Source organism: Lacerta agilis, chromosome Z, assembly GCF_009819535.1.
Source record: "Lacerta agilis isolate rLacAgi1 chromosome Z, rLacAgi1.pri, whole genome shotgun sequence".
NCBI classification, from domain to species: Eukaryota; Metazoa; Chordata; class Lepidosauria; order Squamata; family Lacertidae; genus Lacerta; species Lacerta agilis.
In genome coordinates this window covers 110559-136143 of record NC_046331.1, presented here as the reverse complement: position 1 = coordinate 136143, position 25585 = coordinate 110559, and the positions used below count along the sequence as shown (strand labels likewise).

Sequence of the window (25585 nt, the reverse complement as noted above, 5' to 3'; positions counted from 1 at the left end):
AGCAGAAGCCACTGGAATTTTTTCCCCCAAGGGATGCTTGGAGGAGGAAGAGTTGTAACCAAGGAAGATGAGGGAGAAAGTGAGAGAGATCCAAGGATAATTATTTTTTTCCGTGGGGGAAAAATGCTATGGCATAAAAGGGATGTGTGTATATAAATCCAATAGAAAAGAATAATCAGGGATTTTTTTTCCTGGGGAAGAAGGATGCTTGAAGGTGCAAAATAGAATAATCCGGGATTTTTTTTTTCTGGGGAAGGAGGATGCTTGAAGGTGCAAAAACGTATTTATCATTTATTAAATCTGCCCTTATTTGACTTCAAGGAATATTATTTATTTCATCAATGAAATGTATTTATCATTTATTAAATCTGCCCTTAATAATAATAATAATAATTTAACCTCAGGGAATATTATTTCATCAATGAAATGTATTTATCATTTATTAAATGTGCCCTGATAATTTATTATTATTATTATTATTATTATTATTAAACAACCTCAGGGAATATTAATTATTTCATTGATGAAATGTATTTGTCATTAATTAAATCTGCCTTTATGTATTCTCTTATAAGGAATATTGTACCTTATATGTAAAGACGATAATAAAAATAATAAAATAAAAAATAATTACCTGATACATAATAATGATGGTTTCGCTAATAAGAACAAAATCACTTTGAAAAATAGCACCTGATATGTGATAATAGTAACTATAATAATTAATGAAACAACCCAAAACTATGTTTCACCCCCTAGAATTGTATTTTAAAAATATCCCTGCCGATAAGGAAACCTGGGAACTATAGTGCATTCACGGCTGCAGGCGCTGTGGTTTGGGTTGGGAACTGCAGTTCATTCCGGGTACTGGGAACCCCAGTTCATTCCGGGTGCCGAAAACTACAGTTCAGAGCACCAGGAACCGCAGGTGGATGGGAACTGCGGCTGATTCTGGGCGCCGGGAACTGTAGGGTGCTGGGAACCAGAGTTTGTCCTTGGGAACTACAGTTTGTTCTGGGCACCGGAAACCGCAGTTTCTCCCAGAAACCGCAAGTGGGCAGGAACAGCAGCTCATTTTGGGTGCTGCAGGGCACTGGGAACTGGAGTTTGCTCTTGGGAACTGCAGCCAGGAGTTGCCGGCATTTGGAACGGCAGGTCATTCGGGGCGCCAGGAACTGTGGTTTACTCGGGGGGCCGAGAACTGCCACTCCTTCAGAACGCCAGGAACAGTGGCTTGTCCCAGGCGCTGGGAACTGGAGTTTTCTCCTGGGAACTGCAGTTTGCTCTGGGCAATTGCAGGTCATTCAAGGCGCCTGGGAACTGCAGTTTATTTGGGGCAACCACAGGTCATTCAAGGTACCTGGGAACTGCAGTTTATTCAGGGCAATCGCAGGTCATTCAAGGCGCCTGGGAACTGGTTTATTCAGGGCAATCGCAGGTCATTCAAGGCGCCTGGGAACTGCAGTTTATTCAGGGCAATCGCAGGTCATTCGAGGCACCTGGGAACTGCAGTTTATTCAGGGCAATCAGGTTTTTCCACGCGCCTGGGAACTGCAGTTTATTCAGGGCAATCGCAGGTCATTCAGGGTGCCTGGGAACTGCAGTTTATTCAGGGCGCCAGAAACCACAGCTCGCTTTGGGTGCCGGGAACCGCAGAGGGCCAAATACAAACCCAACCAATAATCACAATAACAGTCATAGTTTTATTCCCAGTAACGGGTACAAGACACGACTGCCAGGCACCAGAAACTACAGCACTGTCAACCCGCCACCAGGAACCAGGGGGATTCTGGGAACCGTAGCGCCCAGACATACCCGCAGGGTCTACGTTTCCCGGGTGCCCAGTTCAGGACCACGTCTCGGCCTGGAAGCGCCGTGCCCGCTCCAGTGCGGCTAGGAACTCGGCCGCTTGGGGCGCCGACAGGCCGCCCTCGGACTCAAACCCGGACCTGAGGGCGTCAGCGACGGATTCAGGCACCTCCTTGGCGCTCCTGGAATGAAAATTAAAATAAGAACGGCGTGTTCGAGTGGGGGACACTAGATGGCACTAGACAGTTCAAAGCCTTCCTCGGCGCCCGACCGTGCTACGACTCACCCGGCCAGATAGATCCAGGCGCCACGCCTCACCAGCTCCCATAGCAGCGCCCGGTTTTCTCGCAGGCGGTGCTGGACGTAGACCTTCTCGTCCTGTAGGGAAGGGGCCGAAAATCCGCTTTTTTCCTGGCTGCCAGCAAGGCACAACCCTCGCGTAAAGCCAGTTGTCTATTGGCTGGCGCTTACCTGGTCCCGGGAAAAGGCGGCAAAGACGGACAGGAAGCCTTGGGCAACAAGCTCCGCCCACTCGTCCCGGAAGTAGAAGTCGTGGGCTTGGTGACGGCAGCCGAAGAACAGGAAGTTGCCTGCGGGTGGGGGCGGGATTAAGAAGGGAGGAATCAATAGGAGAACAGCATAGACCACTCACAATTTCCTTCAAGCTGCATTTGAAAAATGCCTAAAATTGCATTACAAACCGCAAAAATTTCCTCCAGATTGCATTTTTAAAATTCTTGCAATTTCATGATAAAATTCACAAAGTTCCTCCAGATTGCATTTTTAAAATTCCTGAAATTACCGGTACATTATAAAATGCGTTTAATGCCAATTTGAAAAGGAAATTGAGAAAAAGGTGGCACTCACCTCTCTTGCCCTGTGCTACGCGTTCCTGGATGGCGGCGCGGAAGGGAGCCACGCCTGTCCCGGGTGCGATCATAACGATGGGGGTGTCGGGGTCGTCCGGGAACCTCAGCGCCCCCCTCTTCACCCAGAGCGGCACTTGGACGGGCCCTGGTGGGAGAAACAGCGCGGGCGTCAGGCCCTGCAACGGGACCCCTGCCTGGGCACTTTGACGGGCCCTGGCAGGAGTGACGTAGTGCGGGATGCCGTGGGGATTGGTGCCTGGCACCTTGTGCTACAACTCACCGTGCGTCGGGTCAAGGGAGGCCAGCCAGGTGGAGCAGAGCCCACGCCGGGGCCGGGCCAGGCGCGTCTTGTAGCGGACCACGGCCACCAGGATCTGGATGTGGTTGGGGAGGGCCTGCGGGGAGAGGGTGGGAGTCGTAGTACCGGGTGCGACGGGGGGTGGGTTCGAGAAATGGCGCGCTCCGACTCACCAGCATGGAAGAGGCGACAGAGAAGGCCCGGGCCCGGATGCGAGGGATCAGGTCCAGCAGGAGGTGACAGGGGATGGCGGCCGCCGTCTTGGGGAAATCGCTCAGGACCTTGCCGTGAGAGGGAAGAGACTTAGCAATTGTAGCGCCAACGCCCACTGGGTGTCACCAAAGACTTGAGACAATGTTCAAGCTGTTCAAAGTTGGTTTGGAGAAGGAAGTGGGGCTGGCTGGGAACCATGGCGCTGGGAACAAAGTTCTAGGAATCGTAGCACTGTGAACCAGGCGCTGTGAACCTGGCGCCCAGCATGCTAGAACTCCCCCAGACCTGGGGACGGTTGGACCTACCTCCAAAGTGGTCCGCCGCGGCCGGTTGCAGTAGGCATAGAGCTCCTCCTGCCCGGATGCCGAGGCGAATTCCCGCAGCTTCTCTTGCTCGCGCTCGTCGGGCGAGAGCTGGGCGGTGAGTTCGAAAAATGAACGGCGGGGGACGCTGGCGATGTCCAGGTAGTTTTCCACTAGGTAGCCAACGCTGCAGGGCTGGGGGAGCAGTAAAGGCAGCACAGCGCCTGGGGAGGGAGAGAAGAGTCAGCTGGGTTCATCTAGTCTGACCCCGGGTCTCAAACCCGATCCCTGCCCAGAGTCCGCACCCTCGTCGGCCGGCTCTGCCACGAAGCACCGGTGTGGGTCCAGGTTCAAGAGGCGGCAGAAGAGCTCCACGTCATCTGGGGCGTTGCGGGGGGCAACCATGGCGACATCACCGGCAGCGGCCCTGGGGAGAGGGAAACGTAGCACGTCGGCACCCGGAAGCGGCGCCCGGGATCTGTGCAGGGGGTGGGGAGTGGGCAAACGCACTCGATCCCGGATCCAGCCACGTCCAGCTCGATCAGCCGGACGTCCTGGAAGTGCGACTCAGACGTCACCCTCTGGTTGGATAGCATCCGGGCCGGGAAGGGGCGCTGTTCGCACGCGGGACCCGGGTCGGCGGGGTCCGGGCGCCCGGCCTCATCTCCATCCAGGAAGTGGACGTTGAAGCGGGGTGGCAAGCTGGAGGGGAAAGGGAGGAACGTGCCAATTTAATCATTTAATAATAATTTAATAATACTATTAATAATAATAATAATAATGCAAGGAGCTGATGTTGAGCCAGGCATCCAACAAACAACAACAACAACAATAATAGCAACGACAATAATGCAAGGAGCTGATGTTGATCCAGGCATCCAACTAACAACAACAACAACAACAACAGCAACAACAAAAATAGTATGAGGTTGGATGCCTGGCTCCCCATCAGCTGCAAGCATCACAATATCTCATTTTTATTTTTATTCTAATTATTACGTTCAATATTCTAATAATTTAAAAATAACCGTACATGTTCTCACCCCCCACCCCCCGTGCTTACATGATGTCCGGATTAAGGATTTGCCGGCCAGGAGGAAGAGGGTACAAAGCCAGGATCTTCTCCCAGAGATCTGAAAGCCAGGGATCGACGACGGCGTCCGGGCTGCAGAAGGGTTGAGAGGTACCCCAGCGGTCATCCAGTCTGACCCTGAATTTCAGCTTTGAAATTTCAGCATATTCATGGCAAAAGGGGACCCAGCGGTCATCTAGTCTGACCCCGAATTTAGGTCTCAAATCGCAGCATATTCACTGCAAAACGGTCATCTAGTCTGACACCAAATCTCAGCTCTGAAATTGCCACATATTCACAGCAAAAAGGGAACCAGCGGGCATCTAGTCTGACCCTGAATTTTTCAGTTTTGAAATCTCAGCATATTCACAGCAAAAAGTGGTTCAGTGGTCATCTAGTCTGACCCCTGAATTTCAGCTCTGAAATCTCAGAATATTCAGGGCAAAAAGGGATCCCAATGGTCATCTGGACTCACCCCAAGTCATGCTGGTCGTCTCCCAAGGCGGCCGGCAGCAACGGGCAGCCGCCCAACTTGTGAAGCCTCTTGTGCAGCTTCTTGGCGACAAAGTTGAACCTGACGAGGCAAAAAAAGGGAGTGTTGTTTTCCCAGGTTTCCCCTTGATTTTCTGGGAAGGGAAGCAGGACTTACTTGGGATACGAGGAATCGCCAAGCCCGAGAACGGCGTAGTCCAACCGGCAGAGGGAAGATGGAGAGAGGCTCTTCCGGAAGAGGAACCTCCAGAAATTCTGGATTTTCCAGTGGTTGGGAAAAGGAGGTTGGGAAATTTTAAAATAAATATTATTCAATGTATTAAATTTTAATAAATCAAACAATAATAAGTAAAATTTTAATATATTAAAAAGTACACGTGGCACATCAAACTGAAATAAATAAAATTTAATAAATTAAACTCTTAATAAATGTGAATAAATTAAAAGTGCTTGTTGCATGTGTAATGGAAAGAAATTAAATTCAAACAATTCAGTTTTCATATATTAAAAAACACACGTGGCACATCAAACAGAAACAAAATTTAATAAAGGAATTAATAAATGTTAATAAATCAAAAGTCCTTGTTATGAAATTAAATTCCAGCAATTAAGTTTTAATAAATTAAAATGTACTCATTGCATGTCAAAGAGATAAACAAGTATGAATATTTTTAACCTTCATGTTATCCGGAGGGTCTCCTTGCCCTGTGGTGGCGCAGACGAAAACCACCAGTGGCTCGTGGATCAGTTGGCCTGGGAGGAGCAGGGAAAAATGGAGAGCAGCTTGAACTCTGCACATGCTCTGGGATCATGTCATTTGGCGTAAGCGGATTTTGCACTCACCACCGCATAGTTGTCCAGGGGCGTCGACTCGGCACCGGAAGTGCCGTCGCTTTGCCTCGCGTCCGATCCTCTCTGCAAAATCCTCGGCTGTGCCGGTCTGGCTGCCAAAAAGGACCAGGATGCGGCGCTCCTCCATCTGGAAAGCAGGCGGGACTTCAGCAGGAGAAGAGTAATATTAATTAAAATAATAATTATAAAAATAAAATTTTATTTGTACCCTGTCCTGAGCTTGGATCAGGGCGGCTAACATCATAAAACTAAGCCAGTATACCAAGATCATAAGAACATAAAAACAGGCAATCAATTAATGAAAAAAAACATCTTAAAATTTGTTCAGAGCAAATGAAAATCTGAGCAGATGATAGTCCACGGGTAAAATTAATACAGGTAATAATAGCAATATGAATAGAAAATAAGAATAAAAAAAGGAACAAAAGCAGCACAGCAGCAGCCACTAGAACGAAAATATACTGTCGTACGTTGGTTGCTGAATAATAATAATAAGAAGACGACGAAGAAGAAATTATTATTTATACCTCGCCCACCTGGCTGGGTTTCCCCAGCCAGTCTGGTATGCTTCCAACAGGATAATAATAATAATAATAATAATAATAATACATCGCCCTCCCCAGCCAAAACTGGGATCAGAAGGATCACATCAAATCTATAATACATCAAAATAAAATCAGATCAGGATCAGAATAAAATCCGATCAGATGCCAACCCGCAGGTGAGGGTTGGGGGACCTTAAATGCTCACCAGGCCCATACTGGTATACTAGCAATAATGCTAGTATAATAATTGAATAATAATAATAAATCAATATAGTAACCAATTATTACTTTTAATACTGCCCAACGTAGCAGGAAAAATGGAATTAAGGAATAGGAAGAATGGCCGGAATCCACGAGCTGCCCACGACTTGAGTGAAAGCGGCCGAGAGGAGCCACTTCCGCGTATGTTAATGGCCGCGCCTCCTGCGCAGGGGCCAACTGCCCAGCTGATGCCGTGGCAACCCCAAGCGACCAATCAGCGCCGGACCCTCCCCTTTCCCCCTAGCAAGGGCAGTCATTCCGCCATCAGCCAATCCTCTCCTTTGCTCACAACAGAGACCGCGCGTCCTCCTTCTGTCAATGTCGGCACCCGAGTGAGGGCGGAGCGTCGCGCGAGCGAACCATCCGCGCCGCCCTCTCGTTTGACCGACAACCACGCCGGCTAATCTTCCCGTTGCTCTCTCAGAGCCCGTCGTAATCCTTTCTCTCCTATCAAGCCGGCCGTATCCAGTGTGGGCGAAACACGCCCACCGCGCCCGCTTCCCATTGGCCCGTCCCTTGGACCGACAACCCGGCCAGCCAACCCTATCCGTTGCAACCTCAGAGCCCGTTCTTGCACCGCCTTTCTCCTGTCAAAGCTGGGCTGAGCCCGTGTGGGCCGGGGCGTCGCGCGACCGAACCATCCGCGCCGCCAGTCTCCACACCGCCCGGTTCCCATTGGCCCGCTCCTATTACAGACAACCCGGCCAGCCAACCGCCGCCTTAGTTACCTCAGAGTCCTTGCGCCTTGCAGTCAAAGTCGCTCCGAAGCAGCAGCCATGGATTCCTCGACCCTGCCTGAGTGGAAAAAAGCTCTCCTGGAGCGGAAGCGGGCCAAGCGGGCCGCCGAAGCGGCTCGGCTTCCGTCAGGCGACGGCTTCTCTCCGCTACGTCGGCGCCCGGCGGCTGCCTCGCTTTCCCGCCTGCTCGAGCTGTACTCGACCATGCCGGGCGTGCGGACCATCCGCGCCGACCGCATCGTCATCATCGAGACGTGCCCGGGGGAAGCCGCCAAGCCACGCGTCCAGGGAGCCGCCGAGCTCCGGGCCGAGCAGGTGGTCGTGTACGAGCCCGAGCCGGGCCACGTCCGCCGTCTCCGGCACCAATTCGACCCAGGGAGAGCCGGCGGCGCGACGCGCATGCGCCGCTGTGGCGCTTGCGGGCGGAAGGAGGCTTCGGGTTGCGCACTGCGCATGTCCGAAGGGGCATCGAGCCGCTTCGGGGGGACGAGCTGCGCATGTCCGAAGGGCAAAGGGGCGCTTCGGATTGCCCGCTGCGCATGTGCGAAGGGCGGCGTAACGTTTCGCTATGGATGCCAGAGAAGCCAATGGACGCCTCTAGTCGCATCGGCCAAGAGGAGGCGTCGCGTGCCCCAGTGCGCATGCCAGAGCGGCAGTCGAACGCTCCGCTTGGGATGCCCGAGGGGCAAAGGAGGTTTCGAGCAGCGAACCGCGCATGCTTGGAGACCAGTTGGCCGACTCTCCTCGCAGCCGGTTCGTGCAGAAGATCGCCCGCCAATTCTTTCCTCGTGAACCCGCGAGGGCGTCGTGCTATAGATCCCAAGGAGCGTGCTACAGATCCCAGGGAGGGAGGATGGCTTGCAACAGAGGAAGGCACCTGGCCTGTGCTACAGTTCTGAAGGAAAGCGCCCGGGCAGCTACACCCCATACTATGCGTCCCAAGGAAGTGCCTGGCCACTTCGGCCGATTCTATGGTTCCCAAGGAAATCACCTGGCTGGCTTCGCCTGATGCAATGCGTTCTAAGGAAAGCACCTGGGCGGCTTCGCCGAATCCTATGGTTCCCAAAGAAAGAGCCTGGCTGGCTTTGCCCGATGCTACGGTTCCCAAGGAAAGCGCCTTGGCAGCTTTGCCCGATCCTATGTGCCCCAAGGAAAACACCTGGCCAGCTTCGCCTGATGCTAGGGTTCCCAAAGAAAGCGCCTGGACGACTTCCGAGCGGCGTGCTACAAACCATGAGGACGCCGGTCGGCAAGAAGGCGCCCGGCCTGCTTCGCCAAAGGGCCCTGAGCGCCGCGCCACTGACAGTGAGGAAAGCGGCTGGACATCGTTGGAACCATACTATGGATCCCAAGGACGCCCCTGTTCTGTTTCGCCAAGGGGTTGGGAGCTCCACACTACAAATCCCAAGAAGACACCCTCCCTTCGAGATGCCACAGATCCCAAGGGTCGGTTGCGGGGCACCATCGCTACAAGAGCCGTAGCGGCACCAGGCACCGATGCAGCGCTCTCTCCCAGTGCCAGCCTGCGCCGCAACTCCCACAACTCCTTCCAGGTTGTCCCTCGCCCGCGAGGCGCCCAGGTTCCAAGATGGGCACCCGCTCCCCAGGAGCCCGACCGGGTTCCCGTCACCTGCATTGACGAGGACGCTACGGGTTCTCTGCCGCCACTGAAGGTGCTCAGCCCCCGCTTGGAGGGCTGCGATGTCTCTGACGACAGCCCTTTGGCCCTGGATTCTGAAGACGCCACTTTGGGTCCTGGATTCGAATCTTCCCTGCTGCTGCAGAACGGCAGCCGGGAGGCGCCCGGTGCCGACTTCGAAGGCGCCTTACCCCGGGGCCGTTATCCCCGCGCGGATGAGATCGAGGTCATCGGCGGGTACCTTTCGCTGGACCGCTCATGCATGAGCAAAGCCGGGGCACGGCGGAGGAAAAAGGTAGCCGGGCTCACCCATCTAGCCTCACTCGAACCCGCCACCCGGAGATCGGAGCCGGCTTTCGGCTAAGCGGGGCGTTCCACAGAGTGCAAAGCCTATCTTCAACTAGGCTGGCACGGGACCGCAGCTCCTGTCATGTTTAGCTCACAGCACCCGGCCTAGCCAGGACTACAACTCCCATCGTCCATAGTGCTCGGTCGAGTCGTCCGGGGGTGTGTGTGATGGGAGTCGCAACACAGCTGGGGAATGGCTAGCTAGGCCTCGTGGGGCAAAGCACGATGGGAACTGGAGTTAGCCACTTGTTATGCACGATGGGAGTTGTAGTCCCAGCCCAGACGCGTTGCTGTTACCTAAGCAGGGCGGGGCTCCGGCAGAGCTCTTAGACTACAACCCCCATGATCGAGGACTCTTGGCCTGGCTTGCGAAGGATGATGGGAGTCGTAGTCCACTCTCACATGGATGTGTGTGTGTTTGTATATATACCGGTATACAGTGTGTGTGTGTGTGTGTGTGTGTGTGTGTGTGTATATATATATATATATATATATATATATATATATATATATATTTATATGTTTGGCGAAAGAGCACCTTGGGTTACAACCTGGTTGGGTTTAAAACCGGACCTCTGGAATGGATGATGGTTGTAAACCAGGCGTGTCCAAATCTGTTTTGGGGGCCTAATCCGGCCCCTGTGCAGTTTCTTTCCTGAGGTAAAATCCTAAAAAAAAAAAACCTCAACAACTTCAATCCTTAAAAAAGTCCACAACTTTGGTTGGCCCTTTGGCCGGCCCTCATGGCCCTTCACTTCATCAAATCCAGCCCTCTTTACTAAAAGTTTGGACACCACTGATGTGAACCAAGGTACCACTGTGTGTGTGTGTGTGTGTGTGTGTGTGTATTACATAAGTATAAATATATGAATATATTTTTATGCAAGTATAAATATATTTATAAACGTAAATATAAATAAATACAGAACATATAGAGAAATAATGGCAATATAAAATACAATTTATATAAAATATATATATAAATGAAAATGCACCCAAGGGGGCTAAATGCAGTATACGTAATAGGAATTCATTTTTAATATCAATCATCCAGGCTAATAAATCCCAGAAGGATTGACAGGGAAGGGATACCTGGGGTCATCTAGCTCCGCCCCTGAGGGTCAACTGGCCCCGCCCCTGAATCCCAGCTCTGATCCCAGGAGAATTGACAGGGAAGGGACACCTGGGGTCATCTAGCCCCGCCCCTGAGGTCACCTGTCCAACCTCAACTTCTTGTGCTCCACAGCTGAAGATCTCCTTCGATGACTCCCGCCTGCACACCATGTTTGAGTACCCATCCGAGAACTCCCTGGTGGCTGAAGAGCAGGAAGAGGAAGTGGAGGGGGAGGAGGAAGAGGAAGAATACGCCTCCGAGGTCGATGAAGCCCCGCCCCTTCCCTCTGCCAAACGGGCGGCGCCCTCTTGCAGGCCCAACTCAGGCAAGCCACTTCTTCTTCTTCTTCTTCTTCTTCTTCTTCTTCTTCTTCTTCTTCTTCTCTTCTTCTTCTTCTTCTTCTTCTTCTTCTTCCTTCCTCTTCCTCCTCCTGCTCCTCCTCCTTCTTCTCCTTCTTCCCTCTTTTCTTCCTCTTCTTCTTCCTTCTTTTCTTCTTCCTCTTCCTCTTCTGATTCTTCTTCTTCCTCTTCTTCTTCCTTCTTTTCTTCTTCCTCTTCTGATTCTTCTTCTTCCTCTTCTTCTTCTTCTTCATTAGCGGTATACCAGTGTAGCAGAATTTTATTATTGTTGTTAGCCGTATGCTGCTAATCATTATTATTAGGTGTAGCATTTTATTTTTTTTACTATACCACTAATATTTATTATTATTTTGCGGACACCTAATAACTGTATTAATTCTATACCTATTATTTCTATTTACTCCCCCTAATAATAATAATAATGGCTTTTTTCTTTTCGTGCTGCTCAATCTTCTCACCAAAAACATGAATAATTTTTAAAAGGCTCCTTTAATGTTCCTTCCTCGCTGGAAGTTTTCCAGGAAATCAAACGTACAAAGAGGCTTTAAAAAATAAAATAAAAGCGACATTTCAATGTCCTCTGCAGGTTTCTCCAGCTACACCCCAAAATTGCACTCGGAGGAAGGTGGCAGGTTCAAGGAGGCGCCTCCGAAGTTGGGAACTGTAGTGCCGGGTGCTGACTCACCCGACAACCACGTCATGGTAATGGTTATTCATAGTAAGCTTCCTGCACTTCTTTTGTGAGATAAACACACATTATTATTATTATTATTATTATTATTATTATTATTATTATTATTCAGATTTGCCCTGCACTACTTTTGTGAGATAAACACACATTATTATTATTATTATTATTATTATTATTATTAATTATTATTCTGATCTGTATCTGGCCCTTTAGGAGACAAACATCAGTAACTCTGGAATTGATGACGAAGGGGGTGCGTGGGGTCATCTAGTCCAACCCCAATAAAAAGACGTGTTTTTTTACCCCCCCCCTTTTTTTGCACCACAGCTCACCCCGGCCGGTGCCGGCGCCCTTTCCGACTTCAGCAGCGAGCCTGCCCTGTACTTCTGAGCATCCATAGGTGCCACCCGGAATTATCCCGGCCGGTGGAAACCTATCGTCTTCCGCAGGTCGTTTTCGATGGGGCCAGTGGTTTGACCACTGGGGATGGGGCGGAAGGCGACAGCGACCAAAAGAGCAGAATATTATTATTGTTAATATTATTAATATTATAATTATTATTGAGTGATGGGAGTTTGGATGTGGTGGAAGGGGACAGCGATCAATAGAGCAGAATATTACTACTACTACTACTACTACTAGCTGCGTTTTGGGAGGCGTAGCACCCAGAATCATGTTTTAAATTCATTTTAAAAAGCAAAAAAATTTCGATGGGAGTTTGGATGGGGTGGAAGGGGACAGCGATCAAAAGAGCAGATTATTATTATTGATATTATTATCGTTGATATTACTGTGTATTGGCAAGGGCAGAGCCTCTGCTAAAATCAAATTATATACAGTACTGCAATGATCTTGACATTATACTAAAGCTTTTCAGAGACTGGACCAAAATTCTCAAATTGTTTTATAATATAGGTAGTAATATTATACTAAGATTTTTTGACACGACTAAAATTCTCAAATTCTTTTGACACTGTGCAAAAATGATTCTCAAATTCTTTTGATACTATGCTGTACTGAAAGTTATACTAAAATTAATGTGACTAATTCTCAAATTACTGTGAATGCCTATTAAAATTATTTTGATACAGACTATACTAAAATTAAATTAAGATTTTTTTAAAACTAAAATTCTAAGATTCTTTTGATACTACACTAAAATAATTCTCAAATGATTTTGCACTATCAAATTTTTGAGCTATTCTCAAATTATTTTGATAATATACTAAAATTCTTTTGATAATATACCATAATTATTCTCAAATTCTGTTCAGTGGCTGAGCTTCATGTATAAATATATGTATATATGTAAATAAATGTACATACCGCTATATAACTAAATGTATATATATAAATAAATGTATATAAATATATTTGTGTGTGTCTGTGTGTCTGTGTGTGTATATATATAGTATATATATACACACATACACACACCATACATACTAGACTATGCTAAAATAGTGTATCACCATTATCCCAAAATTATTTGGGAAATATAGTATATTTTTTACTTTACTATGGTATACAGAAAGGATTTGGATTTGTTCCTGAACCCCAAGTTTACCTGAGAATCGAGTCCACCTGGATTATTTCTGGGCTACACGGAAATTTTATTTCCTCATAAGAAACCATGTGTGCCCGGTGGGAAACATAGCGCCTGGCCCTTTCCCATGGAGAAAAACCCAGGTGGCTGAGAGAGAATGCTTTATTCAAATAACAAAACACCCAAAATACAGCTGCCCCGGTGCCAGGTTCGAGGGCCAGCCTGGCCAAAGGTCGGGAGTCGTAGCGCGGTGCCCAGCGAGTTCAGGTATCCTTGGGGCTTTTGGCCTCGGTGGCCTTGGCCAGGTTGTTGGCTTCCTTGCGCAAGACGTTGAGGAGCGTCTGGGAGCTCTCCAGAATCTGGAAGGGGAGGGGAGGAGCTCGGTCAAGGCCCTGCCCATCTGGCCGGGCGCCCCGGGGTGTGCTAGATGACCCCGGGGTCCCGTGTCAAACCATCGCATTATTAGATTTCTTTATTGTTAGATTTCCGAGGTCAGACTAGACGACCCTGGTACCCAGTTTCAAATCATCACATTTTGCTAGACATCTGGGGTCAGACTAGATGACCCTGGCGCCTGGTGTCAAATAATCATCTTTTAACATTAATTTATCGCTAGATTTCCAGGGTCAGACTAGATGACCCTGGCAACAAATGTCAAATCATCACATTTTTACATTGATTTATCCCTAGATGTCCGGGGTCAGGCTAGATGACCCTGGGATCCCAGTTTCAAATCATAGCATTTTTATATTGCTTCATCCCTAGATTTCCGGGGTCAGATGACCCTGGATCCCAGTTTCCAATCATCACATTTTTACATTGATTTTTTTGCTAGATTTCCGGGGTCAGACTAGATGACCCCAGCGCACCAGGTACAATTGTCACCTTTTTAGATTCATTTATTGTTAGATTTCCGGGGTCAGACTAGATGACCCTGGATCCCCGTGTCAAAGAATAATCTTTTAATATTAATTTATTGCTAGATTTCCGGGGTCAGACTAGATGAACCTGGCGAGCCATGTCAAATAATCATCTTTTAACATTAATTTCTTGCTAGATTTCCGGGGTCAGACTAGATGACCCCAGCACTCCGCACCTTCATATAAGCCGCCTCGGTCTCAGCGATGGTCCGGTCAAACTCGTTGCGCGACGCCATCTTCCTGGCCAGGCTCTCGTTGACACGCGACAGCTTGTCCGTCAAGATCCGGATGTCGTTCTGCAGCTTGCCCTTCTCCTCCTCCTCCTGGCGGATCTGCTTGCTCAGCTCGTCCCGCTTGAGGGAGAGGTCCTCAATACCTGGAGGGATGCGGAGAGAAAGGGAGCCCGGATCATTTAGTCCAACCCCTGAGTTTCTGGCCCTCTGGGATCCCGTTTTATTACAATTTCTAGTGCTCAATGTTGGGATTTAATTCAAGATTCTGGTCCTCAATGTTGGGATTCAATTCAAGATTCTAGTCCTCAATGCTGAAATTTAATTCAAGATTCTAGTCCTCAGTGTTGGGATTTAATTCAAGATACTGGTCCTCAATGTTGGGATTTAATTCAAGATTCTGGTCCTCAATGTTGGGATTTAATTCAAGATTCTAGTCGTCAATGCTGAGCTCTTAATAATTAGTCTAGTTATTATCCTTTTATTATTATTAATTAATATTATTAATTATTTATTAACAATTAATATTGATTATTATTACTTATCAATTATCAATTAATATTATTTATTATAACATTATTTATTATCTCATATACATTATTTACTCTCGTCCTCATTCACTTTAGCTCATTATTAATTTAATAATTGTATATTTTTAAATTATATATTATTAAATAATAATAATAATAAAGTATTGTTGCCGTCGTTAGAGATTTAATTACTACTCCTATTAAATGTAATCATTATCGCGTTTATTAAACGCCACAGGGTAACTTGTAATAGGAAAATAGCACATTCTTTAAAAAATCAAGTTTCTAGTCCTCAGCCTCCCATTTCCAGTCTTGGCCTCCTCGCCATAGCTACTCGGACAGGCCCCGTAGCCACGGCCCTCAAGCAGTCTGGCCAATAGCAACGTTATCGTCCCTCCCGTAGCCATAGCAACACTCCGCCCCACGCCTTAGAGCGCATCACTTCGTATCCGCCCCTGAATCCGCCCGGCCAATCGCTACGAACCCCCCGCTCTCCCCTTCTCGCTTCCACTCCACGAACGTTCTACGTCATTGCGACTCCACCCCTGAACCAGCTTGACCAATAATAAACGCGGCGAAAGTTCCAGCCGCCGTCGGAACGTCACTACGTCTCCGCCCCTAAAGCCGCGCGGCCAATAGCAACACGCGGACTTCCCGCCTGCAGCCTGGCTCATTCCCATTAGATTCGTCGCTACGTCTCCAGCCATTCAGCGCCGCGCGGCCCCCGCCGCCGCGCGACGCCACCGACGTCATCGCCCTAGCAACGCGGCCTACTCCTGCCGCGGGCGCTTTGGCTCGAGTAACGAAGCAAAGGCCCCGTTCTCCGGAGCGCCGCCTCACATTTGACCAGCTCGTTGTTGTAGCTCTGTAGGGCCGCCCCTTGCTGTGTCATCGCCGCCGCCGCCGCGTCGCGCGTCACCCGCCGCCCGCCGTTGCCGCCGCCGCCGCCGCCTGTCGGCGCATGCGCGGAGGCGGGGCCTAGTCCTCCTCTGGGTCGTCGCTGCCGGTCCCGCGTTCGGACGAGTCATGGAGCTGTCGGCGGCGTGGAGCGCGCTTAGCACCGGCCTGGTGCCGCCCGAAGCCTTGGGGATGGAGGTGATAAACAGGTTCGGGGGCTCAGGGGCAAAGGAGTTCGGGGGCTGAAAGCGGGAGGAGGGAGAGAGAAGGGAGGCGGCTGAGACGGAAAGGAGGAGGGAGAGAAGGGAGGCGGCTGAGACGGAAAGGAGGTGGGCGCTCAGAGGCCAAGGGGTCAACGAGCTATGGGGTGCAGAGGGGACAATCCTTCCGGAAACTAGAATTCTCCCCTTCCTTTCCAGGCGCCGCCGCACTACGACTCTCCGTCTGACCTGCACCCGGCCCTAGAAGCCCTCCGCCGCCATGGCTTGCAGGGCGCTCTGGAAGAGTGGTTCCTCGAGGTCCTGCAGACGGACCTCCAGTCCCGAGTGGGTCCCGAGTTCTGGCGGTGTGCGGCGTCGCCCGGTGACCCCCAGGGCTGCCCTCCCCTCCTGGATGCCTTCCGGATGCTGGAGAAGTGCCTGGCGCCGTACGTCCGCGGCGCTGCCCTGCTGAAGGAGTGGGCGCCCGAAGGCAGCGCCGGGCACCTGCGCGGGAACCTCGATGCCCTGCTGCGCGCTGTGGTTTTCCTGGCGCCCCCCGGGGAGTTCCGGGAGGCGCTGGGTGAGCTCTACGGGCGCAGCTTCCGGATCTACATGGGGCAGCGCCCCGAGGCGGCAAACGTAGCACGGGAAGAGGCAGATTCGATGTGTGCTGGGTGCGGCCGAGGCGAGGAGGGGTGCTGGTGCGTGGGAACCATAGCGCGCTTTGAGGAGCTGAACGCCATCCTGTGAGTTGCTTTGCTGTCGTTCTTATAGCGATGAGGAAAATGATATTTCAATGGTGTTTGAGGAGTAATATTTAATAAGCAACAAGAAAGAAAGATGGAATAATCAAGAGCAAAGGAGAGGGAAAGGAAAGGAATCCCACCTCTCTGGGAATCCCACCTTTGTGATCTGGCCCTTTGTTCCTCCCCTTCTTCCTTCCTCCATTTCTCCCTCCCTCCTCTTCTGTGTTATCCTCCCCTTCCTCCCCTCCCCTCCCTTCCCTTCCCCTCCCTTCCCTCCCTCCAGTTCTTTCTTACCCTCTCCTTCCTTCCTCCTGTGGGATGTGAAACAGGGGAGCAGTCAAGTGGACATAGGGATGTCTAGTCCAGCCAGTCAGAACTTCCTGTTTCTCCTGGGCTGGGGCAGACTTCCTCTGCATGTGACTGGAGGTGGGTGTGGCCTCACCTGTGTGCAGGTAAAACAAAAGCACAGGGGCTGGATGCCATCTCCTTCTTTTGACTTTGACCTATGGAGTAGTCTCCAACAAGTAAGTTACTTTTTCTAAGCTAAAGTCTGCCTTCTGGGATCCTTTTGTGAACAGATGTCTGTAAGTAAACTCTTTTTATACTTTTATAAGAACACTGTGTTGTGTCTTATCTTTTAGGAGGGATAAAGGGGAAAATACCAGGACAGTATTATTATAGAGGTTTTAGCAAACCTGAGCAAGCATCCGCTGTGTGTATTTAAAAGGGGAATGTAAACTCTGCTGTTATTGAACTTGTTAACACATGTTGGAATAGGATATAATGAACAATATATCCTCTCCTGCTTCCCTGAACATTCCCACCCCTTCCTCCCTTGCTCCCTCCCTCCTCCCGCAGGCACCGCCTCCACCTCCTGGAGCGCATCAGCACGCCCGCCGTCACTGACCTCCTCCACCGCATGATCACTGAGCGCCTGGAGGGCACCTGTCGGGGCGAGTTCGAGCGCTCCTTCCTGGGTGACTTCCAGGAGGTGAGGTGGGGCACAGGTTCAAGGGTGGGTGGCTCCTGGGGCGCCCTGCCTCCTCTCACGCCTCTTCGCGTCCCTCCCTCCCTCCCTCCAGTGGATCGAGCGCGTGATTGGCTGGGTCGGCTGGGTGTTCCTGCAGGAGGGTGGGGCTGAGGCCGCCCTGCGCCGCTGGCGCTGCCACGTCCAGAGGTTCTTCTACCGCCTCTACACCGCCATGCGCATCGAGGAGCTCTTTAGCATCATCCGAGGTGGGCCCGGGCTCGGGTTCGAGTTCTTCTCTAGTGGGTGGGGAACTGCCGAGATCGGTTCGTTCATCGGGGCTTCTTTTCGTTCAGATTTCCCCGAATCAAAACCGGCCATAGAGGACCTCAAGTTCTGCCTAGAGAGGACCAACCAGCGCCAGCACCTCCTGACCTCCTTGAAAAACGCCCTAGAGATGCGCCTTCTCCATCCCGGTCTGTCTTTTTTTGTATATATATAAATATTTTTATTAATTTTTAAATTAATATTTTGTTAATATTATGGGTCTCTGGGCCGTAGTAAAGATTCTGGTTGTTGTTTTTAATATTTTATAAATTAATTTGATAAAAATTAATTTATAAAATGTTAATGAATTAATAAAATTCCAATTAACAAATTAACAATATCAATTAAATAAATGAAATAATAATTAATAATTAATTAATAATTAATCATCAAACTATTAATTAACAAATTAAATTAATTTTTGTGTTTAATATTTTGCTGATTAATTGATTGATTGATTAATTAATTACTATTTTGTTGATTAATTGATTAATATTTTGAGTAATGTATTAATATTTTGTTGAGTAATTTATTGTTTAATATTTTGTTAAATAAATTACTCAATAAAATATTAATCAACAAAATAGTAATTAACAAAACATTAATTAATAACAAATCAGATCCAATCATAATCCAAAAACAAAACAAAAAACCAATCCGAATTACTAATTATTAAATTTCAGATGGTTCTCCTCCTTTCCCTTTCAGCCCCCTAACCCCTTTGCCTCTGAGCCCCCAAACCCCTTCACGGTCTATCTAAATTGGGGGACTATTCCTATTAGCTATTATCGGGTATTTATTAGGTATTTAGATATATATTAGAGAACCAGATATTTATTAGGTATTGGATATTATTGCTTCAGTTTCTTCAGTTTCTTCCAAGTTCATTCCCCCCCCCCTCGGGTTGGAGAGGATATATTTATTAGCCATTACTTCTCACATTTCTTCGGTATTAGATACTTATTAGGTGTTTAGATATTTATTAAGAATTATATTTATTATTTATTCAACTTATTCAAAGTTAATCCCTCTTTCCAGGTTGTTGGAGGGAATATATTTATTAGCTATTATCTATTATATTGATACCTTATTTTGGGCTGTCAGATGAAATTTCTTTGTTACATATTATTTATTACATTATAATAGAATAATAGTTATCCGTCCTCCTGGGGATATATATTTACTCAATATCAATTATCTCCAATTTTCAAATCATCCATCCTTCAGATTCATTTGATACGATTCCCGATCTACCTTATTGCTTAATTATTCCATTCTAATATTAATTACATGGGATACGTTCATTAGGTATTAATGCTTATTAATTCCCGAACGTTGGAATCAGGGACGATGTTGAGTTGCATTTCTTCAAGACGATCCTTTCTTACGGGTGGAATAGACACGACAGATTATTAGGCTGATTATTAGATATTATTTCATTGATTTCCCTGCTAGGGGTCAACACCTCTGACATCATAACCCTCTACATCTGCGCCATCAAGGCCCTGCGGCAGCTGGACCCATCGATGGTCATCCTTCAGGTTGCCGGGGAGCCGATCCGGAAGTACTTGAGGTGGAGCAACCAAGGGTGTTGCCTGTGGCACCCAAGGGTGCTGGGTGGGGCTGAATTCCCAGGGGTGCGGGAGCGGCACATGTCACCTTCTGGGGGGCATGTGTCACTTCGTTGGGGAGCCCCTGGGCGCGGCAGCACCCAACTGAGAAAGTGGGTGCCCCCGGTACAGGACCCGCGAGGACACCGTGCGGCAGATTGTGGCGGGCCTGACGGGTGAGGGCTCAGGCGACCTGGCCCACGAACTCTCGAGGGCTGACCCCGTCACCCTGGACAACGGGCAGGAGAGTGACGAGGACGCCGGCACCCGTCCCGAGGATTGGGTGCCCGACCCAGTCGATGCCCACCCAGGTCAGTTTCCAGCAGGGTGGGCACCCATTGGGCCCACTCCGCCCAAGAATGGAGGTCTTGAACCCATGGCCTTCCCACCAGTAGGCCCCGTCTCACGGATGAGGACTCCTCTACCACAGGCGGGCCCCTGTTTCTCCCAGGTGGGGGGCACCTCACGGGTGGGGGCATCCGTCTCCCACAGGTGGGCACCCATTTCTCACAGATGGGGGCACCAGTCTCCCACAGGCAGGCCCCTATCTCATTGGTGGGGGGGCACCCATCACTCATGCTCTCCTCTCTTGGGCCGGCCTCCCCGCAGCGGGAAAGCCCCACGCCAAGCGCCGCTCGGCCGACATAATCACCCTCCTGGTCAGCATCTACGGAAGCAAAGACCTCTTCATCAACGAATACCGGACCTTGCTGGCTGACCGGCTGCTGCACCAGTTGAACTACAGTGCTGAGAGGTGAGGGGTCCTTTGAGGTCATCTGGTCTGACCCCCCAAAATCCGCTTGACCCAGCAAGCTTGCCTCTCTTCCCCACAGGGAAATCCGGAATGTCGAGCTGCTGAAACTGCGCTTTGGCGAGACCCAGATGCTTTACTGCGAGGTCATGCTGAAGGTGAGCTTTCACGTGGCGGGGAGTTCCACAGAGTTAAGTCGCCAACCGCTCTGAATTTCCCGTTGTGGCTACATTTCACGCAGTGGGGAGTTTCAGGGATGAAACCCCAACTGATGCATTATTTTTCCTTTGCCCGCTCTAAATTTCCTGTGTTGGCTACCTTTCACGCAGCCAGGAGTTCCACAGATCAAGCCCCAAGCCTTTCCCTGCTATGAATTTCCCGTCATTGCTACCTTTCCTGCAGCAGGGAGTTCCGCCAACCAACCCCCAAACCACCCATCATTTGTCCCCCAAAACCCCCTACTATTCACACAGCAATTAAGCCCCAAACCACTGCATTCTTGGTCCCGCGCCCCCCTTTCCACCTCTGAATTTCACCTCGCTGCCAGCTTTCACACAGCAGGGAGTTCTGCTGATTCCCCCCCCCCCACTCAAATCTTTCTTTCCGTGGCGTGAGGACATGGCGGACTCTCGCCGGATCAACGCCCACATCCGCGACGAGGAACAGAAGCTTCCGGAACAGCAGAGGCCCGCCTTCCGGCTGGCGGCCGCCATAATCTCCAGCGAGTTCTGGCCGCCGCTCAAGGAGGAGAAGCTGGAGCTGCCCGCAGAGATCTGCGCCACCATGGACGAGTACGCCCGGAAGTACGAGAAGCTCAAGGTCAGGTGGGTCCTGGGTTTGAGTTTCGAGGCGGGCGGCCATCTTGGTGGGCATTGACGGGGATTCCCGATTGTCCCTAGGCCATGCGGACACTGAGCTGGAAGCACCACTTGGGGGCGGTGTGCTTGGAAGTGGAGCTTGCCGATAGGACGCTCTCGCTGTCCGTCACGCCAGCCCAGGCAGCCATCATCCTGCACTTCCAGAGCAAGGGTGAGTGGGCGGGGCCACCGCCAGGCTGCCTCTTCCTGTCCTGGCTTGATTGACATTTCCTGTGCCCTGCCCCTGCCTGCTCCTTGGCAGGTGGGCCCCGTTCTCCCAAGTTGATATTTCGCCACTTTGACTGACATGTCCTGTGCCTCGCGTCTTCCTTCTTGGCGGGTTGATTGTGGGCTTCATTGACATTTCCTGTTCCCTGCCTTTTCCTATCCCTCGATGGACGCCCTTCCCTGCTTGATTGACATATCCTGTGCCCCACCTCTTCTTTGCCTGTTTCATTGACACATCCTTTTCCTTGCCTCTTCCTGCCCTCCTCAATTGCCACATCCTGTACTCCACCTCTTCCTGCTGTCCTTGATTGACACACCCTGCACCCCGCCTCTTCCTGCCCTCCTTGATTGCCACATCCTGCGCCCCCGCCTCTTCCTGCCCTTCCCACCCCGATTGCCACATCATTTTCCCCGCCTCTTCCTGCCCTCCTTGATTGCCAAATCCTGTGCCCCGCCTCTTCCTGCCCTGCTTGATTGCCACATCCTGCGCCCCCGCCTCTTCCTGCTCTCCCCACCCCGATTGACCCATCCATTTCCCCACCCCTTCCTGCTCTCCCCCCCCATTGACCCATCCTTTTCCCCACCCCTTCCTGCTCTCCCCCCCCCCCGATTGACCCATCCTTTTCCCCACCCCTTCCTGCCCCGCCCCTTCCCCAGGCACCTGGACCCTGGAGGAGCTGAGCTCCGCCCTCAAGGCGCCGCCCGCCTCCCTGCGCCGCAAGCTTGCCCTCTGGCTCCAGCAGGGGGTGCTGCGTGAACACCCGCCGGGGACCTTCTCGGTGGTGGAGGAGGCGCCCAAGGACCCCCCCGACAAGGTGGTGCTGGTCGAGAGTGATGACGAGGGCGACTCCGCCATGGCCTCCCAGGCCGACCAGAAAGAGGGAGAGCTGCAGGTATTGATTACTGATTATTGATTATGTACGATTGATTGATTTATTGATTGATTGGATTGGTTGTCCGAGGGGCGGTCCTTCTGGTCTCCTTCCTATGGAAATCTCAAATCGAGCAGGGGCCTTTACTTCCTCTGTGCTTGAATTGATTTATCAATTAGTCAATTTATTACTGATTGATACTTGATCGTTGATCATTAGTATGGTTTTTTATAATATTTTAAATTAATAATAGCCTCATTATAACAATGCCAAATTATTAAACGGATGGATTTAATTTGTTAATTGATTGTTTGATGAGCAACCTTTATTCTGTGCTTGGATGGACTAAACAATCATGGTTTGATTATTGATTGATTGAATTTGTTAATTGGTCGTTTGATGAGCAGCCTTTTTTCCCTTTCTCTGTGCTTGGATGGATTTGTCAATCAATCGATCAGTCAATCCATCCGTCTCTCTGTGACAGGGAGGGGAAAGAGGGAATCAATCAATAATCGATTGATTGAGGGATTGATTGATTCCCTCTTTCACTGCCCCAGATAGATTCGATGGACTGATTGTTTGCCAAGTCTCTTGAACTGACATCCCGGTCATGCTGATGGATGGATGGATTTATGGATTTGGTATAGGAGTGATTGATTGATTGATTGATTGATTCATAGTTTGATTTAATGGCCTTTCCTTTCAGCAAGCACCTAGGAATACGTCCAAAAGACCCGGGAGTCAATCAATCAATCCATCAAAAAATGAAAGACTCCATCCTGGATGCTGACCTTTGATTTTTTTTATTGACCAACCAATTGATCAATCCTTTGATGGATTGATCCCCAGGTCTTTTGGAGCTACCTCCAGCCCATGGTCGCCTAGAGAGTAACCATGATGGAATCTTTGATTCCCCGATCGATCCCTTGCTCAATAAAGGAGTCTTGGATATCTTTATTGACCAATTTATTCCACACTCATTTCATTGATCAGTCCCCCATCATTTAATTGATTGATACCCCGGTCTTTGGCACCTCCATCCCTGGTGGAATCTTTGACTTTTGATCGATCCATGATGGAGTCTTTGATTTTTTTTATTGATCAATCAGTTTATTTATCCATCATTGGATTGATCCATCTCTGGTGACCTCGAGGTCTTAGATATCATCCAGGACAGAGTCTTTGATTTTTTTATTGACTAATCAATGGATCGATTATTTGATTGATTGATCCCCAGGTCTTCTGGCCCATGCTGACCTCCAAGGTGGAATCTTTAATTTTTCGATCCATCCCTCGATCGGCTCCCCAGCTCTTTTGGAGCTAGAATGGACCTTTTGATCGAAGGATGGATTTTCTCAGATTTTCCTGATTGGTTGATCGATTGATCCCTCCCCAGGTCCTTGCGACCTCCCTCCATGATGGTATCTTTGGATCCCCCCCCCCCAAGCCGTCCCTCAACCGGTTCCCCAGCTCTTTCAAAGCTGGAACGGACCCCGGCTGACCTTTTGACCAAGGGCAGATTCGATCAGATGGACTGACCGATCAATCGATCCCTCCCCAGGTCTTCTGGACCTACATCCAGGCCATGCTGACCAACCTAGAGAGCCTGCCCCTCGAGCGGATCCACAGCATGCTCAAGATCTTTGTCATGACTGGACCCATGGTCAGCGAGATTGACCTTCGCGAGCTCCAGATCTTCCTCCAGAAGAAGGTCCAGGACGAGCAGCTTGTCTATTGTGGCGGTGTCTACCGCCTCCCCAAGGCTGGGAACTGAAGCACCGGGTGCGAGAAACACGAGTGCGAGAGACACGGGTGCGAAAGACCCACCTGGTGCTGTCCGTTTGGAGACCCTGGCGTCTGTGGCCCGGATCCCTGCCGGTGGGGGCTGAAGGGTGCGCTACAGTTCCCAGACAATAAAGCCATTTGTTCACAGTCAAGCGCCTGGTTTTTTCTCCCCCTTCGGAATTTGTTTACTGCAAAGTCAATGCATCAGTATAAAAGCATGTGGGAATAAGAATGGAAAGAAAGGAAAAGGAAAGAAGAAAAAGGGGGGAAATGCGAAGGAAGGGGGAGAGTGAAAGAAGAAAGAAAGGTAGATAGTAAAAAAAGGAAGAAAGGTAGACAGTAAAAGAATGAAGAAAGTAGAGAGAAAAAGAAGAAAGAAAGGTAGACAGTAAAAGAATGAACAAAGGTATAATATTTCAATACAATAAAATATTTTACCTAATAATAATAATAGACTTCCATCACTCTCACAACACTTCATTTCCCATTTCCCATTTGATCTGCCTTTCCGTATTCTTTTCATCTTCATATATAGATAGCTAATTTTTTTCACATTGGAACCTGGTCTTTTCCTCGAGGATCCCAAGGGTCATCTAGTCTGACCCCGTTCAATCAGGCGACCCCACCCTCAAAATACCGGGGGTGGCATCCAACCAGACACCCCTCCCGGAGAGGGGACTTGGCGTGCACCGGACTGGGACTGGACCACACACCCCACCCTGCTTCTGGGGCCTTGTGACATCACGCCCGGACCTTATGACATCACGGGGTTCCAGACCCCGCAGGAGAGGGACGTCCAGCCATGCTGCTGTTGCCTCTTCTCTTCCTACTGGGCGCGCCGGGTAAGGCTCCAAATTTTTTTTGGTGGGGACTCGAACTCGGGACCGCCGTTCACCTTCTCGCTTCTCCCCCTCCCTGCAGCCCGGCCCCCGCTACCCGACCTGGACCCCTTCTCGGCCTCGGAGGAATCGGACGAGATGGACCCGGAGGGAGAAGCCCCCGGAACATACTGGCACGGGGACGAGGTGCGTTCAAAAAGCTTTACCTCAGCCTCTGGCTTTCTGTTTGCGGGGACGACCCTCAAACTCAGCTCTCTCTCTTTCCCCCCAAGGCGCTGGTTGACTTCCCGCCGAGAGGACGGAGGAGGAAGCGGGAGGCTGCGTACCTCGAACCTGCACACCCCATCCAGCACCGCCGGGTCTCCCTCGCAAGTAAGGTGCCAGGGACCAGGTGCAATATGCGGTTGGGAAGGCCGCGGGTTCGAGGGTCTCGTTTGAATTGCATCTGGGCCTTTTTGGATTCGGATTTGGGGTCTGCTTGGCCCAGGGGAAGGTCGGCGGGGAGGGGAGGGGAAAGCGTGCGGGAACCTTAGCGCGGCGCCCGCTTCTCCCTGCAGTGGCGGAGCCAGAGGAGTGCGACTGCCCTGAAACGCTGGCAAAGGGGACGATGGTGGCCATCGTGGCCGTCCTGGCCTTCCTGGGCTTCTTCTCGACCTCCGTCCTGCTAGTGGTGGCCATC

The 25585-nt window shown here is 50.1% G+C and overlaps 4 protein-coding genes across 4 annotated transcripts; 2 read left to right on the top strand and 2 right to left on the bottom strand.

Annotated features, from left to right (window-relative positions):
• Nucleotides 1–1683: 1683 nt before the first annotated feature.
• Nucleotides 1684–7757, bottom strand: NDOR1 (NADPH dependent diflavin oxidoreductase 1). Its single transcript, XM_033138066.1, has 14 exons — nt 7442–7757; nt 5732–6034; nt 5213–5310; nt 5039–5137; nt 4555–4656; nt 4002–4193; nt 3797–3918; nt 3495–3715; nt 3150–3257; nt 2959–3073; nt 2677–2823; nt 2281–2399; nt 2096–2187; nt 1684–1991 (listed from the first exon to the last, which is right to left on the bottom strand). The coding sequence occupies exons 2-14, from the start codon at nt 5852–5854 to the stop codon at nt 1847–1849; spliced, it is 1683 nt and encodes a 560-aa protein (XP_032993957.1). The 5' UTR covers nt 5855–6034; nt 7442–7757; the 3' UTR covers nt 1684–1846.
• On the top strand, nt 6770–12014 carry TPRN (taperin). Its single transcript, XM_033138199.1, has 6 exons — nt 6770–7045; nt 7409–8203; nt 8602–9384; nt 10684–10876; nt 11497–11612; nt 11929–12014. The coding sequence occupies exons 1-6, from the start codon at nt 6770–6772 to the stop codon at nt 11989–11991; spliced, it is 2226 nt and encodes a 741-aa protein (XP_032994090.1). The 3' UTR covers nt 11992–12014.
• Nucleotides 12015–13338: 1324 nt separating this feature from the next.
• Nucleotides 13339–15757, bottom strand: SSNA1 (SS nuclear autoantigen 1). The gene is made up of 3 exons (XM_033137728.1): nt 15668–15757; nt 14244–14443; nt 13339–13506 (listed from the first exon to the last, which is right to left on the bottom strand). The coding sequence occupies exons 1-3, from the start codon at nt 15717–15719 to the stop codon at nt 13411–13413; spliced, it is 348 nt and encodes a 115-aa protein (XP_032993619.1). The 5' UTR covers nt 15720–15757; the 3' UTR covers nt 13339–13410.
• Nucleotides 15758–15804: 47 nt separating this feature from the next.
• Nucleotides 15805–24325, top strand: ANAPC2 (anaphase promoting complex subunit 2). Its single transcript, XM_033138109.1, has 13 exons — nt 15805–15922; nt 16144–16670; nt 17529–17661; nt 17753–17906; nt 17994–18113; nt 19420–19537; nt 19707–19885; nt 20184–20328; nt 20408–20483; nt 20941–21144; nt 21225–21354; nt 22068–22303; nt 23844–24325. The coding sequence occupies exons 1-13, from the start codon at nt 15854–15856 to the stop codon at nt 24054–24056; spliced, it is 2304 nt and encodes a 767-aa protein (XP_032994000.1). The 5' UTR covers nt 15805–15853; the 3' UTR covers nt 24057–24325.
• The last annotated feature ends 1260 nt before the right edge of the window (nt 24326–25585 follow it).

Bases quoted from the DNA above. Each gene is read 5' to 3' on its own strand.
- NDOR1 (XM_033138066.1), bottom strand. From the start codon at position 5,854: ATGTGCAGAGTTCAAGCTGCTCTCCATTTTTCCCTGCTCCTCCCAGGC. The intron at 5,311-5,731 runs GTTAAAAATATT...TGGAAAATCCAG, and splicing joins ACCCTCCGGATAACATGAAG to AATTTCTGGAGGTTCCTCTT. The intron at 2,400-2,676 runs GTGAGTGCCACC...CCCCACCCGCAG, and splicing joins CGTAGCACAGGGCAAGAGAG to GCAACTTCCTGTTCTTCGGC.
- SSNA1 (XM_033137728.1), bottom strand. From the start codon at position 15,719: ATGACACAGCAAGGGGCGGCCCTACAGAGCTACAACAACGAGCTGGTC. The intron at 14,444-15,667 runs GTGAGGCGGCGC...GCATCCCTCCAG, and splicing joins CAACAACGAGCTGGTCAAAT to GTATTGAGGACCTCTCCCTC. The intron at 13,507-14,243 runs GTGCGGAGTGCT...CTCCCCTTCCAG, and splicing joins CCGAGGCGGCTTATATGAAG to ATTCTGGAGAGCTCCCAGAC.
- TPRN (XM_033138199.1), top strand. From the start codon at position 6,770: ATGGAATTAAGGAATAGGAAGAATGGCCGGAATCCACGAGCTGCCCAC. The intron at 8,204-8,601 runs GTTCGTGCAGAA...ATGTGCCCCAAG, and splicing joins GCCGACTCTCCTCGCAGCCG to GAAAACACCTGGCCAGCTTC. The intron at 11,613-11,928 runs GTAATGGTTATT...TTTGCACCACAG, and splicing joins CACCCGACAACCACGTCATG to CTCACCCCGGCCGGTGCCGG.
- ANAPC2 (XM_033138109.1), top strand. From the start codon at position 15,854: ATGGAGCTGTCGGCGGCGTGGAGCGCGCTTAGCACCGGCCTGGTGCCG. The intron at 19,538-19,706 runs GTGGAGCAACCA...CCCCCGGTACAG, and splicing joins CCGATCCGGAAGTACTTGAG to GACCCGCGAGGACACCGTGC. The intron at 22,304-23,843 runs GTATTGATTACT...ATCCCTCCCCAG, and splicing joins AGAAAGAGGGAGAGCTGCAG to GTCTTCTGGACCTACATCCA.